The sequence below is a fragment of the Drosophila subpulchrella genome, chromosome 2L (genome assembly GCF_014743375.2).
Source record: "Drosophila subpulchrella strain 33 F10 #4 breed RU33 chromosome 2L, RU_Dsub_v1.1 Primary Assembly, whole genome shotgun sequence".
NCBI classification, from domain to species: Eukaryota; Metazoa; Arthropoda; class Insecta; order Diptera; family Drosophilidae; genus Drosophila; species Drosophila subpulchrella.
The window spans coordinates 13,266,653-13,286,923 of record NC_050610.1 but is presented as its reverse complement, the minus strand read 5'-3'; the positions used below and the strand labels follow the sequence as shown (position 1 = coordinate 13,286,923).

At 40.6% G+C, this 20,271-nt stretch overlaps 1 protein-coding gene across 1 annotated transcript in view; it reads left to right on the top strand.

Annotated features, from left to right (window-relative positions):
• Positions 1-1,043: 1,043 nt before the first annotated feature.
• LOC119547520 (protein sax-3) overlaps positions 1,044-20,271 on the top strand; it is a 43,068-nt gene continuing 23,840 nt past the window's right edge. Inside the window, exon 1 of the mRNA XM_037854414.1 lies at positions 1,044-1,548. Coding sequence (XP_037710342.1) covers positions 1,281-1,548 — 268 coding nt within the window. The 5' untranslated portion in view covers positions 1,044-1,280. The remainder of the gene's footprint in view (positions 1,549-20,271) is intronic.

Genomic DNA, 20,271 nt, shown 5'->3' with positions numbered 1-20,271 from the left:
AAATAGATGAGCTAACAGCTGGAGAGTGAGTGCGCCACTCGAGCAGATTAGATAGCAAATGGTCGCCCCTTTGAAGGCGTTTTTCGACTGTCGCAGCCAGCGGAGGGTTAAGGGGACTGGGACGCAATGGGTTAACCGGGGGGAGGGGGGCGGAACAATGGAGCCAAGGGGGCCATCAAATGCAACAAGTAGGGATTATCCAAGCTCGAAATGTTTTCGGATTTGGCTGGAAACTATCGAAGCTGAGTAGCACAAAGGTTGGCAATTTGTTGGCTTGACAACGTGAAAAAGACTTTAAATGATCGAAAGAGATGAAAAAGAGTTTCTGGATAAACATTTCGAGCTGAGAAATGGATGTGGCGTCGTGTTAAAGTCCACTTCCAAAGAGATAAGCTACGCTTTAAAATAAAGCGAACGGTTTATGGCTATTTTACTAATGCATTTAAGTTAGGGGACATTGTCAATATATGCACAATGGGTATGGCTTTAAATCATTTTTGATAGAATTAAAATATATCTCGAATGCCTATTGAAATCGTTTTTTACCCAAAATTACTTTAAAAAAGTCAAAGTACTGGCTATAATTGTATATATGTATTATTAGATGCTATAGGGAACTTAAAGAAGATAAGTTACAAAATCAAAAGTTGCAATTGATGTGAATTATTAGAACTACCAGTTTTTGGCACAATACTTTCCGAATCGCAAAGTGTTCCCTAAAAATACAAACTATAGGCTTGAGATACAAAAAAAATCACTGATGTTTATGAATCATCTGCATTCAGACCGTTCCATTCCAATATGGAACGTGCGGAAGCGGAACAAAACAAACCCACTCTGCAGTCCAGCCAGTAAACCAGTAAACAAAGGTCCAATGGGTTCCACAGCATGCAACAAGCGGCACGAAGTGGCAACTGGAACGCCGCACGAAGATAGCCGAAGTACGCTTCGTGGCAATCGAGTGTAGCCGAGTACAATCGAACGGGAAACGAAACGAGAAATCGCTACTCACTATTCGTTTATTCATTCGAATTTCGATTGTCGGCCGGTTCGCATGTGTATGGATTTCCACTCGCATCCGTCGGGTTCGCGCGTAGTTCCGGGAAACGGACTTAGTGGCGCCGCCATGGACTCAGATTCTAGTGAATAAGCACGAAATTCAAATATTGTGTGTGCCAACAGAAAAAGAGAAGAAAACAAAAGAATATATCGAGAAATGAGTGCAAATCTATTTTAAATGGTGTGCAATTAAAGGAGCCACAGCGAGAATACTTGACAAAATGCATTTGTGCGAGATGCGTGGCATGCCGCGTCGGTTGCAACCTCAGTGCTTAGCCAACGAAAGCGAAATTCAAATTAAAATTGAGAATAAAATTAAAAATACGAATGGAAAGAGCAGGGAGATCAAACGCCGACACAGAAACAATCGAAATGCTCCCGAGGAGGGGCTAAAAATAATCCAAGTCGATCGTAGTCGACGGGTGATATTCCCACTGCTGCTGCTCCTCACGGGATTAAATGGATTAACTCAAGTTGGAGCGCTCAAGGGTAAGTGTCAACAGATGCATCCACAGTTGCAGTTGCATTTGCGATCTGGAAACACCATTTGAAGGGCAATATGACAAACTGTTTCCTCTCCAAAAGCGAAATCCTTTGTGGCCTCATATGAGTTTCTCCCTGCCTACTCTGCTGCACTCCCCATTTATTTATTAGCGTCATTTGTTTCCATTTACGTTTTTTTCATCGACTCCATCTTTTTGGCTATTTTTGGTTGCAACACAACAACAAAGTGAAATTAAGGCACTGCGGTTTATTTATGCCTGCAACGTTCGCTAATGGATTTTAAGGCCGCTTTATAGACAACGCGACATCGACTCTGCTCATAGACCCATTATTCATGCCTCTCTCTCTCCTCCTCATTAGAGATGCACATAATGGGTAGTCTTTTCGGGTAGATATAGCTGAATGTTTGGTCTTTCGGCAGGGAATCGAAATCGTTATCTTAATACCAAAGACTCTCAGAAGTTCTCTGCAGGTTAGGGAAGGTTAAGAAGATCTATCAGGTTGAGGATTGCTTTGGATTAGTTTTGTTTTAAGGAACTAAGCCATAGTAAGAAATGTGATGATAAGGAGTTCTTGTAGCTAGCCATACCCCTAATCTCACTGGCACTAAGGAAAAACCTAAAACTAATGCTAACCCACTGATCCCACTTAGGGATCAAATTTAGAAAGACTAAACACAGATCGTATTACACATCAAACCCAAAAACCAAAGTGAACAAAATGCATATATAGGAAAAAATTGAATAGATGAGGGTACAACATAACAAAAATGGTAAACCCCTAAGGGAGGATCACGGGAAAGATCACTCATCAGAGACCGAACTTTAGATAAATGTGTAATGAGTTCGAAAGACTAATCAACCGATTGTAGTTTTTCCCGCACCAATCTTTCCAATGATTACAAGAAAATCAAACAAAGAATGGAGTCTGTGGCTTTTGCGGTTGGCATGGCAAGTTTAGAAAGAAAACTAAAGCAAAATGCTTTTGAGGTTAACGGGTTGAGGGTTAAGCAATGCTTTTGAATTAAGCCCTTTGGCGATTTCATGGCTCAACAAATCCGCCGATAAAACATATATCTAAATGAGCTTACGACGCGTCACACCCCTTTTGCAAAGGCTGAGAATGTTGTAATCTAATGCTTATTAAACGCTTTTTAATGCCAAACCAACGACGCCCAGTCCACTGATATCGTCCATGGACACACGCAACGCGGATTGGGATTTTTGAATTCGGATCTCGGCAAACACTTGAACACGCAACCTGAGGCTGCAGACAGTACTATATAGTATAGTATCTGTATCTCAGCTCTTCCCATCCCAAAAATCCCAATGTGACGTGGCAAGTGTTGCACGCGACGTCGCTCGTTTGATATAATAAATTGTATAAAATTATCTGCACCGGCACACGACAGGATTTTTGTGCCATACTCACTTTATACTAAACTGGTGGTGTGTGACCAGTCGGATTCAGCCTGCCAGCAGCTTTTGGGTGGTGGGTCAATCGCAGTCGGCTTGAGATTCTGTCGGGGTCATAAAAATTATCGCCCTCGACACAAAGTTGCAGGGTTGACAGACTTGCTAGCCTTCTAATGCCACTCTGGGGAGCGTTTTTCCAGCTAACTGGACTCGATGCACTTTTTTTTGATTTTGTTTTTCTGACTCCGGGGGTGGTAGACGGCTGTCCTATCCTTTGTCTTGGCATTTTTTTGTGTGCCTGGCCAAAGCCTTTCGGCTCTTGTGCAATTTTCTCATGTGCATTATGCGAAAATTGGGCTAAGTAGCGGTCTCTGGCTTACTTTCTTACTTTCCCGGGCGAAAGAAATGGAGTCAAGTGCTGTGGCAGCTCCGTAGCATGTTATTTGTTCAATCACATGATTGCCCTACCAATCGCCCGGCACTCAACGAGATCTCCCATTTGCTCCCAGCTGCAGGCTAGATAATAGGGGGGTCTCTTATAGAATAGGTATCCATGGCCTGCACCAATATGTCGGCACAGAGTTTGGGGCAGGAATGTGATTGAAAGTCGGGCCGATGTGGGTGGAGGTGTTGCTAGTGGGCTGGCGAAAGGTCTTCAAGTATATAGATGTATTTCTAGCGATATTTAAATCTAGCTACTTGCAGTATAATAAAGATTGGTTTCCCAAAATTGTTTTTGATTCTTGATTTTTATTAGCAGACAGCCTTCACCTTTCTAAAAACTCTCCACAAATATTTTAATACCCTCGGTCTTCGAGTATATATATGTATTTCTAGTGATATTAAAATCTAGTTACTTATAATAAAGATTGGTTTTCCAAATTTGATTTAGATTATTCAATCTTTTTAGCAGACATGTTTTTTAACCCCACTAAAAAGTAGTCTATATAATTATATTTTAATACCCTCGTACATTAGTTCACTATTTTTAAATATTTTTAAGTAATATAGAAATTTCTTGAAAGTACTACAAAATGGCCGACAAATATAAAAAATAATTTCTTCGAATTGGAAATATAGCAAAAGATACCTTTATTCAATATAAGCGCATCACAAGAACACTTCATTCGATAAACACCATAATAAGTCCATTTCTTAGAAATATAAAATACTATAAATAGTTAGAACATTAAAAAGCTTGATCTATTTTTAAAGTAATCATTTTCCTTGAGTACTTTTTCACAAAGTATAGAAATTTCTGGGAATAGACCTTATTTGCCTAGCATTCTCCAGAAAATATATGGCCACTCCTTGGGGAAAAGCATTTAACTACTAATTGCAACTACCCATGGCTGTAGTTTTGCTCTCTGAGGCCGTTCGATCTTGAGTCGGCTATTTGCCAACCAAACAATAATTAATTATTTAAAACAACAGTCTTACAGACTGGAGCCAGAACCCAGTAAACATCGGTCTGAAAGGCGACTTGGACATGGTCAGCTGGGTAGTCTGAGCCAAGTTTTGCCTACGCAAAGATTTTTGTTATTTCTTGCTTCCTGGAGATCTGGGGGACCCAGCTTGACAGCCAGTCCAAATCGCCTCGGTGTATGAACGTATATATGTATGGATATACTATATATATATATCGGTGTGCTGGCCGTACTTGATATAGCCGTGGGTTTTATGCACATTTTGTGGCCGTTGCTTTGGCTGTGATATTAAAAATAAAGGAAAATTAAGCCTGGCAGCCGCGTAAAATGCAAACTTGCATCCGAAATGTTGCAGTTATGCCAGTTGGCGTTTAAAGCCGTTGCTGTTGGCCACATTTTTGCATGCAATGCAATGCAAGGCAGCGCCTGGAAAATGGTTATTTCGTTTTTTGAGAAGGCGTTACTGCTGGATTTTCCGAAAAGTTTTTTCAGCCCGTTTATATTCGTTCGTGGTGGTTAGCTTGGAGCAAATCTGAGCCGAGCTGAGCTTGGTGAGAAAAAGGTTTGCAAATTGCATTGGAAATGCTATGTGTGAAGGAGTTGGAGAAACGGAGAATCGCGCAGAGAAAGGCGAGAAAGGAGTCAAAGGAGGGGCGTAACCGGGGGAGGATATGCAATTCTGGTGAGGTCAATCAACATGGAAATTTGATTCACAAGTTATGGGAAAAGCAGTGAGCGAGGGAAAGCAATTGGATATCTTAATCTAGAAATCAAATTTAAAAAAAAAGGAGAACGATTTAGGACTATTATAATGCTCACAATTTTTAAAAAGCATTTAAATATCAAAATATGGTGAACTTTTTCACGGTCTAGTTTTTTCTTCAAATGCCTAAGTAGTTTAACTATTTCCCCTTACCATTACCATTTTTAATGTGCAGTAAAAACAGTTTACAGTTAGTCAAAGTGAGTTAACTGGGCAGATCAACAAGTTTCGCTCGGTTAATACGTATTTAATTACACAAATCCGAAATTTCCGGCTGGCACCGAAAAGAGGTTTGTCTTTGTCTGTGTCATTTATCCTTAAGCAAGTCGGCAGAGATTTGCATATTTGCACTTGATGATGCTGCTGCTGCAAGTTGCAAGTTGCAAGTTGGTGCTGTGGCAGACATGGCCGCCAGCAATAGCCATTTGGGTTTGGGTTTAAGTTTCAGCTGCCTACGCGCGGCGAGGAAATTATGAAAAATTTTCAAAGAATCGCCTTGAGTCATCGTTTGCAGTCAGTTGCCAACGACGTTGGCGTTTTGGATATTTCTCTCTTTATTTTTTGTTTTGAGTGGGGCTAAAAAGTTTTTATAATTTGTTAACAAGCCCAAAGAGATCGGCGCCGCAGAGACCGGAGTACGGAGTCTCCCGGCAATTATGACAAGTTGACAAACGGCTTAATCTCAATCGGCGACTTGCTGTGCGATCCTCGAATCACAGAAGATGCGCGGCATTTAAATCAATAAAGCCGAGTCTCTCGACTCTAGACTCTCGACTCGATTGTCCATCGCCGTCGATCGCTGGACGTTTATCGCATTGGGGATATCTAATATCTGAAAAGGGGACTACGAAGACTTGCAGTGGGAACTGCAAGGCAAAGAGGCCCGTGTTTAAAGTCTTGCCAGCGAGTGCGACACATGCAAATTGGCCAATGTTGCTAAACAAGTTTCGCGGCTGTTGCATTTGTGGCTTGTACTCACCTGCGTACGACGACAACAGCAACAACCACGACACAAACAACACCAACAACGACAACAAACATGCAAAAATTGGATTGGTGACTCTGCGTGCAAATAAGGCAACAACAACTTAAAGCAAGTTGGCTATAAAAAGGCGCTGCCGTTGCAGACAATCAGCCATAAATCTAAATGACTGTCAACCCAGGCGAAACCTACAATGGAGCCTTGTTCTTGCGGCAGCAACATGTTGCCGATCCCCGCTTACTTCACCCCATACCTCACCCCTTACTCACACTCATTTGCCGCTGATAAGACACTAAAATATGCTAAAAAGCTAAAATAAACTTGATATTGATATTGCGGTGGCATTGCCAGTGCCATAAAGCAAAAAGCATTTAGTTAGGGATCATACTACCACAAGGAATTCGGACGAGGGGGGCTTATAAAGTGGTATGGAGGGCCTCTTAACGATTAAAAATGTCGGTACAATAAAAAATGGAAAAATATGTAAGCATGTCTTTAATGTTATAGTACGCCAATAGACAGAGACACCATATCTTACAAACTAATGCGAGAGACTTTAAAATGTTTTAGCACTTATTGAAAATAATGTGAAAATTAAGATAGTTAAGTTTTGCATTTTTCATTTAGTTTATTATTATTACTTCCTTTCAGGCAAAGTAAGATAATTAGCCTACTAATGTCTACTATTTTACATTTCAATACAAATTATTCCACTTAAACTATCACCTAAATTAGATTAAACTATATAAAATATTCAACAACTTCATTTCACTCCGCCACTCGTAAACCTCTCAAATAAATTACGCATAAATTTCCCATGAATTTTCTTGGGTAACCAAAGCCTGGTCACTAAACTTAAACACTTTTAATTCAGGTATCGCCGACTCGGATTGTATTTTATAATTCCTTTTTTTTTGTTCTCCACAGAAAAAGTCCACCAAGTGGGCTGCAACCTGCCCACGTCCGTCTGAAGATTTGGTAGCTTTTGCCATTCAACGAGTTTGTCATAAAATTAATTTGGTTTTTAGTTGGTTAGTTGATGATGAGGATGGTCCACCGGGCAGTCAGGCAGTCAACCTGCTCTGTGGCTTAAGATTTTTACTGGTTTTTCCTTCTTTATTCGCCTTCGGTTTTGTCTTCTTTTCGTTTTTTCCTGAGTTAATTTATTGCACTTTTGCGTCGACGGCAAATGGGGAAATGCGATATGCCAATCACTCGAGAGTGCGGCGACACTTTTCCCGACCATTTCCCTACCATCTCCCCACCATTTCTCCGATTTTCTGAGGGGCATGCATTTAAGATAAGGCCTCACTTGTCGCCTTTCGGTATTCCAACTCGGTCCGATTCTTCTTTGTTTTTTTATTTTAGCATTATTTACATTTTGAAGACTCTCGAAAGACATCAAGCGGCGACCTGCATTCTGTCTCTTGGGATCTGGCCTCTGGGATCGTTTCGAATTACAGAACTCTTCCGACATTTGTGTGTGGAATTGTTTACGGTTTGGTAAATACCAAAGAGAACTCGGTAAACATTGCAATCAGAATTTAGAACTGGGTTAGACGGGTGTGTCTATCCGGGGGAGTAAATATTTAATTAGCTGACGCACCTTGTGTTATATTGGATATTTGGTTTTGAATTTCTGGGAAGTGCTAGGAACGGGCATGGTGAATTTTTCCCTTAATTATTAACCCCTGAGGGAATCACAGGAATCTGGCTATAAAAAAATTAATTAAAATTGCCGCGGCAATTAATCAAGCAAAGGAAGGGCAACTGAAAGATAATGGAATTTGCATAGAACGTTCGTCGATCGGCGATCTTAAAGTGATCGTCCGACAGCTGAGTGATCTTTCTTTATCTGAGATTGATGCACATCGCGTGCAGGGCAGAAACATTCAGCCGCAGATCCACAGAGACTATATCTCGATCTCTGGGCAGCCGCAGCATGATCATTAATAAACCGCTGTGAGCTGTCAATGGGCATCAACGTCCAGCGATCCGCGATCTGCAAGATCTGCAAGTTCTGGGGGATCCCGGGGATACGCGGGAGAAAAAGCAGGAGTCTCTCGAAACTGGCTGAAATCAACACGAGGATCAACTTCACGAGGATTGACTGACAGTGTTTGGCACTCGGATTGGCTGTGATTCGGTTCCTGTGACAATTGCCAATTGCCTGGCCGGGTGATAACTTTATTTGATCGATCTCCACGGAAATCGTTGCGGGAGCCTCTCTTCCCCGTCTCTTCGCCGTTTATAAACATTATTGCATCGCGTTTTGTAAACATTCTCAGGCTGAGGCAAAGTCATAATAATTGCCTGACTGTGCAGACACCCAAACATGTCGTTTTCTTATAAACAAAAATTCAATAATGCATTAAAAAAAAAGGAAAGATTTGAAGGGAACATGGGAACGCAGGAGCCTTTGGGGCTCTCGATTCTGCACATAAAATAATGATGATGAAAATGTTGCACATGCCGGGTTGCCAGGATGAGTCGGCTGACAATGATGAGGCATGATGACAGACCAACAAATCGAAGGTTTTGCAGGCTGCAGGCCAAAGTTGCCACCGTTGTTGGTTGTTGTTGCTGTCGGTTGTTGGTTGTTGGTTGTTGCTCCTTGTCGGTTTCACAATCGACAGCAATCGTCATCGTTACCACAACACAGTGGAGCACATTGTAAAACATCCGCACAAAAGAGCAAGGGCACATGAAACAGCAGCAATTGCAACTAAGTGAGGGTAAAAAACGATGCCCATTGCAATGATGGGGGAATTTGTGTTTGTCGAATGTGTAATAGTCATGTTTATGCGTGTCAGGAAAATCGAGAGAAGTATATATCGATAGATAAAGTTCGATAAGCTTATCGACGCATCAAATACTCCCTAAATTTCGAGATAGTTTTGATAATTTATTTATATTTTGGCCATCTCTTATATATTATTATAAATTTTCAATTTTTTAAACCCGAATATTCTTTATACATATTTTTTTTCCCAAATTAATTTCAAGTAAAATCAAGAGGGCCTCTTGTCATAAAATAGGCAATCCAATCTTTTCCCATATCACCAACAAATCCTACTCATCTCCTACTTTATCTCCATGCCATTCGTTTTTATTAGCAAATCCTTTATCAGCCAACGCATAACGCATAAACCCCATTGCCATATCTTCCCGATCCCCTCGAACCGGCATCAATTTTCTGTCTGTCTGCCCCACACACACAGGAAAAAAATCGCAAAAAAATACACGAAAAAAAAGCGAAAATCTGCCGTCGGGCAGAAATTAATTTTTCATAATTTTTTTGCGCCCTTTTCTGCTGTTGTTGTTATCGCAACTTGTTCGCCAACCGACCCCTGCGACCCCTCTGGACACTCCGCCACTGACTTTGGCCATGTTTTGTGAAAATATCTGCCGGTCGGGGGGTCAAGGTTGAGTGAGTGAAAGGGGGGCACCGCATTTTGTGTTATTATTAAAGTTGATTGTCAAATGCGGCCCTTAAGTGATTTTTATAGGGCTTTAATTGGGCGAGGACCACGTCGGCTTGCCTTTTTTGAAGCTGGCCCGAAGGGACAAAGACTGGAAAAAGGCATGCGGCTTAATTACTCACAGTAGCCAGAAGGCAGGAAAATATCTTTTCTTTTTTCCTCTTATTTTTTTCTCCCTTTTGCAAAGGAATTGCAGACGGGGAGTATCTCATTCAAGGTGCAAACTTGCGCGCGACATTTTCTGTTGCTGCTGTCGATGTTGCTGTTGCTGTTGGCTGACTGTTGACAGCATGACGTGACAACATGCAATGCAAATCGTGTGACACGATGCCCCAAAGGGTTAATGTATAAATTAAATTTTTGCACTCACAAGGCCGCACTTACATACGTATCTCTATTAGCTCTGGAGATACAGATACAGATACAGATACTATTCCAGCTACAAGACAGGTCAAGACCCGAAATGCGTAGGGGAAACAATAACAAGAATTGCCAATAAAGAAGTTGCCTTAACTTGGCTTAGCGAATTTTCACGCTCTCCCACACACACACGAAAGTCTTGGAAAAGCAATAAGTAAGGGAAGAAAAAACAAAGACCAGACATAAAAGTTGTATAATTTCGCATTGGCAGGTCTAATCCCACCAGGTAGGAAAACCCACACACAAAACGCACACCTAAATCCCCCCGAAAAGTATTTATGATTATAAGTTTATATATATATATTTTTCTGTTGTTCCTTCGTCTTGGCCAAAACCAGCTGCTTTTAATGTTTTTTTCTTTTTCAACAAATTAAATTTTGGCTGGGCAAAAGTTTTGGCAATAAAATTTAACAATTCCCCGTCTACAATTTTTATGATTATCTCTCCTCTTTGGAGGACTGCAGCAACAATTTCCATTTACAATTTCGTTTAATGCGAGACCAAGAAGTTGCCTAATTGTGGCGGGAAAATCTATTTCAATGGTTGCCCGCCTGGAAAATGGACGCAAAAGCAAGGTCAAAGGCAATTCGAGCCGCTCAAAAGGAGTGGAAAATCTGTTTTCTCTGTGGACTCAACTGCGTAGGTAGAGAATTCCAATGGTGCAGCAGCAGCAGCGGCATCTCACAGCTCGAAGAAAAGAAAACCGAGTCGAGCCAAGTCAAACAATGGTGGAAAAACAAGAAACGCATTCCCCGCATGAGCAAGTCATAAATTTTCCCCGAAAAAAAAACTAGGAAAAACAATAAAAACGAACCCAACAAAAGGAGAACACGAATCGAAGCAGCATTGAAAAGCAAATAGTCCAGGAAAAGAGGCTGAAAAGGTTCTCCACGGCGACAGATCCGAAGAGTAGGTAGGCGACCCATCCATTCGATGGATAGATAACTGCACTCGTGGGCTGGCCAAGTATCTAAAGTATCTTAAGTAGGTTTCGGCTTAGGTAGATCTATGGATGCAGGTGTCATTTGGCCGCAGGGATACAGTGCATACACAGTGTTCATTCGAAGATTGGCTCTGGGGGGAAAACCATATGCCGAAGGAAATTGGAAAGGAAAAATGTATTAGGATAAGATATTTGAGGAACTCATGCTGACAGGGTCTTACGATCTTTTGTATAGATGCAATAATGGAAAGGTATTTTCTCTTAAAACCTGTCTTCGGAAAAACTAAGAAATTCATTTTAATCCATTTCACTAGAGTGTGCATTGCTTCCTCAACAGAACCCCCTATCATTATAAACCCACCTGAGTGATCAACACATACTTCCTCTCTACAAGTTTTCAGTTCAGACGGGACCGCTGATGTGTAGAAACCTTGTATCCAGGCACTTAAGCGATCGCTAAACGAACGCATTCGACCAGCCCCGAATCGCATTAATTCGCCTGCTCTTAAAAAGATACTTCCTCTGCGAGACCCCAAAGTCGAAACACTAAACTTCAGACTGCAGACTCCACTTAGCCAAAGCGATCATTCAAATTTCAGTCTTTAGTCAAATTACAGACTCTTTGGGTTCGGTTCGGTTTGGTTCGTTCCTTAGCTCGTATCCGTATCTGTGCAATTTTGAGCTACAAATTTGGCGCCCACACAGATACACACATAAATAGCCGAAAATGGCAGCTAATTGGAAGTAAATCGAGTTAAACTTTCTTTCTTTCGCCAAGCTTAGCTAAGCCAAGCCGAAAAACGCCGCGAATTGCACGCATGAGGCCCGAGGCATTCTGAGATACATGGTATCTCGTGTTGTGTATCTCATAGTTTGCATAGCTAATTAGCCAACTTTGGCTCCACAGTTCCCGTTGTCGGTCTTTGATCATTGATCAGCACTGGGAGCCAAGGCTAACGAACCAAATGTATCTCATGGAACGTTCTCACATTAGTCACGCGTTTAACATATTTTCGTTTCGTTTCGAGGTCCGTTTTAAATTTAATATATTTCGTACCTGCGGAAAGAAAGAGCGACGAGTGCTGGCTGGAGAGTCAATGTATGCAAATATTTTAAGCTGCAAATCCAGCGTGCGTAACCGCGGAGAGACAACGAAATTATGCACTGCAAGGAAATTGTAGCTAGAATTATGCTTCATAGAATAATATATCTTAAAAGTAAAATCTGTTATTATTATTATATGTAATATTGTATAGCCCACTGATATTTGAATTTACTAGATCATTTATTTAATTTTGATATTATGCTTCATCATACTCTAAATATGATATAATTGTATAGATATATTTTGACAATTTGGTTAGTGACGGTTTTTTCGACATATATTTTTTCTATTTTTGATGGTCAATGCTAATCGTTGAACCATTATTTTTATCTTTTGATTTGATATTCCTTTAGGTAAGGTTAACATTTTTATCATTGGTCGTTCTAATCCAGTATTGTTATATGTTATTATTTTTAAAAGTAAATCTTTATAATAGAACATATATGTTTTAATAGTGATACTACCTTTCTGGTTCTAATACATCCAAGAAAAGCATCTATTTTTCGCAGTGTTTAGATGGAGGTTCAGAGCCAGCCCCAGACCCATCTGCATATGCTAAACACAGGGTCCAGCATTGTCTCTCCTGGATCCCCGACTCGACTCTTCACCCCTTGGCGAGCACTTTTCTTGTATCTGATTTGCGACAGTCAAGTCAAGTCAAGTCGCGCTATCTGCTGCCTTTCTTCCCCATTTCCCCCCTTCCTAACCGACTTCAACTGAATATGGTAAAGAAGCTTTGGTAAAATGCTAGCGAATTAGGAACGCGGAATGCGATCGATACGTGCAACAGGGAGCAGGCAGCAACATGTTGCACATGCCGCAATGTTGCCGCTGTTGCTGCTGCCGCTGCTGCTGCTGCGTTTTACCTGTGGTCAAGAGCAGCCCCGATTCGTTTCCCATATTGCTAATGCGCGGAGTGGAGTTCGGCCTGCAGAATCGTGCTCTTGGCCACTTGGGCAGCTGCCTTGGAACCTGGAACCCGGACTCTGGGACTCTTCGACTCCTTGGACTTCTTGGCCATGCCAAATGGAGTCTCCCAATGGCAATTAAGGAGCCCAAAACGTTCTGTGTTCTGCTGCCTGTCCGGGGCATGTCTCTTATTGTTGCTGCTGTTGATGTTGCTGTTGCATTTGCTGTTGCTGTTGCTGATGTTGCTCCTCGCAATTCTTAACGGTAATTATGTTGTTCGTTTTGGCAGGCCGCATTTTGCGTGGCCCTCTGAAATGGATTGAAATTCCCCCCATTGGAGTCGCGGTTCTTGTGTTAAATTGGATTAATTTGACAGTAAAATGCAAATGAGCCAAATGCCAAATGCGAAATTAAACTTTTAGGCTGCCATTCGCGAAGAACTTTGGACATGTTGCTGGCAACAAATTATGTTGCTCCTCGCAAAGCCATTTTTCTTTCAGTCTTTTAAAATAATCTACATGTTTTTGGGGGCCGGAGGAGTCACATGTTGCTGCCGTGCAGCGAGCAACCAGCAACCAGCAACAACAAACAACCAACAACCAACGAGCAACAAGCAAAGTGCAGCAATAATTTTTAAATTGAATTTTTTTCTTCCTACTGCCACTGCCGCCAAAGTAAAGCAAAAGCAAACAAATCTGCCCGAAAGAGCAGACAAGTTTTCTTGGTTTCTTGGTGCCTTTTTTTCCATCCTGCCTTCTAGTTGCCGGGGGGCAAGTCTTGAAGTTGCTGCTGCCCTTTGGCAACATGCATCACCAAAGTCGGCGTCGTTTTTCATATTTCTGCACTCACATGAGTCGCAGTTTTACTGCTTTTTTGTGTAATTTTTAATTCATTTTCCTTTTTTTTTTTGTGTTGTTCAGCCGGAGATTGCTTAATCGATTTGCCATGACTCGGGCGCCAGCAGCCACTGATAAATTGTTTTGCCATGTGTTTATTAATTATAGCGAAAATGGAATGTCAGAAATTGGAGGGGGAAAGGCGGGGAGCAGGCTCTAAGAACTCTATCAGTGGCTCCTCCAGGTGGTCCAAACATTCTGAAACCGAAAAAAACGAGCCAAGAAAACCTGACATTCGTTTGTTGTTGCTCATTTTGGTCATTTACAAATGGAAATTGCATTGATTTGATGCTGCTGCTGCGGGGTTGTATCTTTTTCTATACTGCCTTCCACCGCTGATGATCCGTCCGTTGACTGGATATATCCATTTTGATGATATATTGCCGCCCAAGTAACATTCTTTTCCCCCTTCGACTGGCCATATTTGATGCCCAGTTACAAGTTACAAGTTACATGACGTTGTCGTTGTCTCAGTGCCTCATGTTGCTGTTGTCTTTGCTGATGTTGCTGATTTGTGCTTAGAGTTGCTGCTGCTCCTGCTGCAAGTCGCTGAGTTTTTTTTTGGTTTGCATTTATTAGCATTTTGCCCTTTGCTGCTGCTGTCGCCTGTCAGTGGTTCCTGTTGCTCCTGTGTGTGGCAACATTTTCAATTCAATTATATTTCATGTTCATGTTGCATCGATTTACATTATAATTTGTGTCTGTGGCGGAAGTCATTTGTGAGTAGAAAAAAATTGCAACACAAACAGGCAATCAAAGACCAGGGCTTAAGATGCAGTGGCAAAGCCGTTTAGATATGGGGGATATATCGGGGATATATACCCAAATCATTCACGCTCTTTAGGCTCTATGAGAGCCCACATCTTAATCAAGTTCTCATTCTTGGAAGATTTTTCTAGCCCACCACAATCTCGATATAGTTTTCTGTAACAAATCGTCTCATAATTTCTTGATTAGTCAGACCATAGAGAATTTTCCCCTCATGCGCATTTCCCAGCCAGTCTTCAAGTGTCGCTTTTCATTAAGCGCATCGAATTTCCCCGCGCGATGACAGCTGCTCTAAAAATATTAAACAAAAATAAGTATAACGAAAATGCTGAAAACGTTTCAGCAAGTCAAATAAATATTTCATCTGTTTATTTAAAAAAGAAAAACTTTCTCTGACACCTTTGATTCGGGCATATGGCCAGTCAATCACCCAATGCGGCCCATCAATCAATCAATTAGAGCAGTTTTCTTATTCGGGGGAGAATCAAGTTAAAGTGCGTTAAAGTCTTGGCCGTCCAGCGATGGACTCTTAATGTTTATCATAATAAGCTGAGTAAACAGTTGCTCCCAAGACTAATGAGGGACTAGAGTGGGAAAAATGGGCAGTTGTGGGCGGTGGTAGACCTTCATGATCTAATGTTATGACAGCTCATCAAGTGTCAGCGCAGAATGCTGCCAACGGAGAAGGAAAAGGAGAAGATGCCTTCTCTAATGACATTTACTTTTAACGCTTATTAAATGTTGTGTGTGCCAAAGAAGCTTAAATCAGTTTGCCCGAGGGCCAAAGGCAAAGGCAAAGGCTCTGGGGCTGGACATTAGTTGAGGATAATAAGGGTTCGTTTTAATGGCTTTTAGCGCCCCAAAAGCAGCTCAAGGGTAGAAGAGTTTTCGGTTGGCCAACTGGTTGAAAATTTTTCAAGTTTTATTTTTGGGTTTTATATTTTCTATAATTTTTTAAACATTTTTAAGATAACCAGATGAGTATTTAATCTCTTTAAAAGTGTATAGCGTACAGTATATTAAATCCCCCCTCAAAGTATCTCATTTCATTTAAAAAGCATCTCCGTATCTGCCCAACCACTTTGTTTCGTCTTCCGCTCGCGCTTTAATAACAGCAATTTGTATCATCATCAAGTCTGTTTTCTTGACTTCCATAATAACTCTTAGAATCTGTTGATTTGCTTCTGCTTATTTCGATGGTATTTTCTTCGCATTTTGTGGGTTCCCTGGTTGTTTTCTCTTTCGATGCGATTTCATGGCTCTTGATTAACGTTGTTTCTTTTCGTTTTGTGTCGCTTAAGCTGCTGGTACTCGAGTTTTCGGACAATGGACCAGTGCCAAAAAGCCTATTAGCTTTTTGATTTCCTTTTTTTTACGGCCCGGGGCACCGATTGAAAAGGAGGTTCAGTGAACGCTTCTTGTCGCTCCGCTCGGTACGCCTTATAATTATGCGCTTTTGGCAATTAAACGACAGTTGCCCCGCCCCCTGCCCTTTTTCCCCCCCACTCTGCAGAATGACTGGCCTCCAAATATGGCTAGTGTCATAATTCTTGTCAAAAGCCAACCCCCAAGCGACTAAAGTCCGCAGACGACGACAGAAAAAAGCGTCGAGGGGCAAAAAACTGCATAAACATTGCTGATTGAAATCAACTTTGGCATGAAATCAATCATTGCAGGAGACGGCAACCCTTCTTTCTTCTCCTGCTATATATATTTTTTCATTTTTGTGGTTCAAGTCTCGCCGTTGTCCTGCCTTCTGCTTATCCGAGTTGGAAATCTTTGCCCAGGGCCGATGAGGCTGTTTATTTTTTCGCTTTTCATATCATCGCTAAATGGATACCCTTAATAAAGGGTATTACTACACATACATATATTTCTTATGAGCTGAAAAAATTAAGAATATTTAAAGTATGGTTTTATCAACAAGATTGCCATCGAAAAAAAAACAACTACACCTATTAAAAGAGGTTACAAATAAAGATCTTATCCTAGAGTCATCATATCTTTTTATAGAATGTATTTCTCATATTATATGATCTTGATCCCATAAGAAATATTGAGAACAGAAAATCAAAACCCAAAATAAATTTAATTAAAATCTTTCTAATTTGTGTTGCTTTGATCCCAAGCTATTTAAAGTCAATAATAGAAAGTATGTTCGTATAATTTATAGAACAAAACATTAGCTTATTGATTCTGCAAATACTTGAAATCAACTCCTACTGTTCAGAAAGTATTACCAAAACCGTTGAGCTGGAAATCACAATACACAGTCCATTAAGAATTTCACTGCCCTATCCAGTTCCAAGGGCATTTCCACTTCGACCTTATATAGACTGTCATCCCTCCATCTTTTCCCCATCCCCTTGGCCAGTGTTGAGTTTCGCGCTTCGAGTGGCCCTGGATGTTGGACGATGGATTCCTTCGTCTGGCCGCAGGACATGCAACATGTGACATTGAGAGCTCCAGTCCGCTTTTATTAGTGGGCACTCGAGTCCCAAAGTCGGAAGGTCGGAACCCTCGCCTCAGATCGCAGGCCTTATTTATGATCATAGTCGGACGGCTATTTCTGCTGCCGTTTTTCAGCTCATTTATTCATATTTACATTTAACATGCGTTTTTCTCTAACGAAGTCGGCGTAAATCGATATTCAATAAACGACATCTGTGAGCATTTTTTTTTTGTGCCTTGGCTTGCTGTGTGTTTTTGTGCTGCCCCAAGTCGACCCTTACCCTTACCCGACTCGATAATGATCTCTTTGTTGGATTGGATTGGAAGGCAGGCAGCTGGCCGTACGGATCCGGGGGTTATAGCATAGATGCATATCTGTCAGGGATGTCAAAACGACAAAACATAATTTATGCTGCACATGCGACAGTCCGTCCCATAAACGAGGTTTATGTGCAATTGTTTTATGGCACTGGTTTGAGTCTGGTTTTCAGTTTCGGGGGCTACTGGATTTTCTCTCTTACTCTCGAGATTTCCCCGAAATCAGTAGGGCTACCGCATTCTTCATGCACCACACGATTCACTAATAAATTTTCTTTCTTTCTTCTCTTTCTAGGTAAGCAAAAAACCGAAAAAAATTCATAACGATCTGTTGGAGAGATCTGGCTGGCCAAACGGAATTCCAATATTAAATGTGGAGCATTTCGGTTTCTGGAAACTGTGTCGCAGTCATAAATCAGACAAGCCATTGACACATTTCCTAGAGCTTTCGGGTTGTATTTTTAACAGTTCCAACATCTATCAAAAATAATTAATAGAAAACTTGTCGAAATGTCAATGGGCATGACAAATGTAATTAATTTGGAGCCACAAGAAAAATTGACAAATTATGAACTTCGGTGCTTTTACATCCTCCAAATGAATTTTATTCTGGTTTTTAAACTCGGTTTCGGGTTTCGCTTACCGCACAATGCAAACTGTGAAATTGTCCAAATCGGCTTATGAAATAAGCAAATTAAAATCTAAATAAAATACAATTAAGAGATTAGGCTGAATGATTAATTGGATTTTGGTTCAAACTTCTTTTTTTTCACGCAGCCATTTTTCCATTTATTATGTAGTTGTCACAATACATACTCTATTTAAGTTGAACGTTGGGCATATTGGTTTCGATATGAAATGAACTTTTGGCAGGTGATAATGACAGACTTGATGGGATTATTTTTTTAATTTTTCGGGGGTGTGATGACTGGCAGTTTTCTGGGGTTGTAATATAAATTTTTGAGGGTTACAAACATGAAGGGAGTGGCAATTTATCCGCTTATAGATGTGTCTTATTAAAGTGAACTCCAAAGTTTGTTCAGAAACAGATGTGGAAAATAATTAAAACATGACAAATATTTGATGTATATTTAAGATAATAAGTTCTTTGAAGTGCAAAAAAAATTAACAAAAAGATTAATAATTGATTTCTCCATTATTTGTATACCTATTAGTCTTCCTTATAAAATCATAATGTCTTAACCATCTATAGAGTAACTTAAACTCCATCTCCTACCATTCTCACCTTCATTATGCAAAGCATGCACCATACATCATCTTTATCACTTCATCTTTTGACAAATGATCTCACATTATAATGCAGATTTTGGATTAGCATAGCTCTTAGCTGACTTCATAAAAGATATTATGTGTAGGATAACCTCGAGATACTGTTTTGGTTACATCAGAAATTGGGTAAACGTTCTCTTGGCCAATGCAATTTCTCAATAAAGCCAACGGTTGCCCACTCAGAAACCCTTTTCCATTCGAGTAAATGGAGCCAAAAAGGAAGGCGAGATAGAAAACAAAGATATAAACTATAAAAGAGTTGATAAAAAAGCTGTGCAAAAAATATGACATTGATAGTCCCCTCTTTTTTCCCAGCCATATGAGTCCCTTTTTTTTTGCGTGCACCTCTCATATATATTTATGACTGGGGACTGGGATTGTAAATATGCTGGATGGAACCTTTAAAAGGATTTCAGTGTTTTTCATTTATGAAATTATTGATAAGAGCCGAGGCGAACTGGCGACGTTTTTGTGGCGGTTTCTTCTTTTCAGCAGAAATGCATATTTTGCTGATAAGCGAAGTGAGTGAGAGGAAACTTGGATCCCAAATTCCCTTTGGCGGAAAGTGGTTTTCCTCACCCTCCTCAGCCCCTCAAAAAAAACCCCACACACACTCACATGGGACTTGAATGTCGAATTTAATTAACAGCGCAAAAGTCGCACAAAAATGGAGCAGAGCAGAGAAACCCCTCCCGAAAACCCCTTTAGACAATGGAAAAGTTGTTCTAGGGAAAAAGCGGAAAAGGGGGTCGGTGGTCTGGGAATTTCGTACCCTGTGGCGCCAAATTAACAATATGCGTACAATGTGCGAAAAAAATCTCCAGAGCCAAGACCAAAACCAAGATGGGACAGACAGAAAGACCGACTGTCTGAGTCTGGAGCATTTTCCCTGGCACCTTCGGGCGATTTGGCTCATTAGCGACTCCGCCAGACTCGAGTTGGCGTGCCCTGGCATAAATTTGACATTGAAAATGTGCGATGAAAATGCTCCAGACTAGACAAATGGCTTCAGAAACAGTGGTTTACATTGGTTACTTTCAAAAATAGTTTTGAAAAACTTATCAACGAACTGAATATCTCATTCTTTTAATAAAAAAAAAGTTAAGAATATAAAATAGGCAATAAATTTTATGTTAATATGATTAGAAATAAAAAATCATTATTATTTTGGAATAAAATTGAAAGTTTCCTTAAAAATATTATTCTTATAATACTATCTTTACGAACTTTTAACACGTTTTTTTGTAAACAACATTTTTTAAAGTTATTTTTATAAACTTATATAACAATATATTCTTCTAATATGTTTTGTGAGATTTCCAAAATATTTTTATCATCTTTAACCCACTGTGGCCATCTTATTTCTATAGCTCTCAGCAGGGGAGGCGCCTGCGGTTTCTCGTTTCTTGTTTTGCCTAATCAAATGCCCCGCCCAACGGGATTGACTCCAGATGGGAAGGGACTCAAAGGTTCTTGAGGGTTCATCTGGGTCTCAGGATAAAGCAATATGTTACTCTTCTATTAATATGCGTGTTTGGC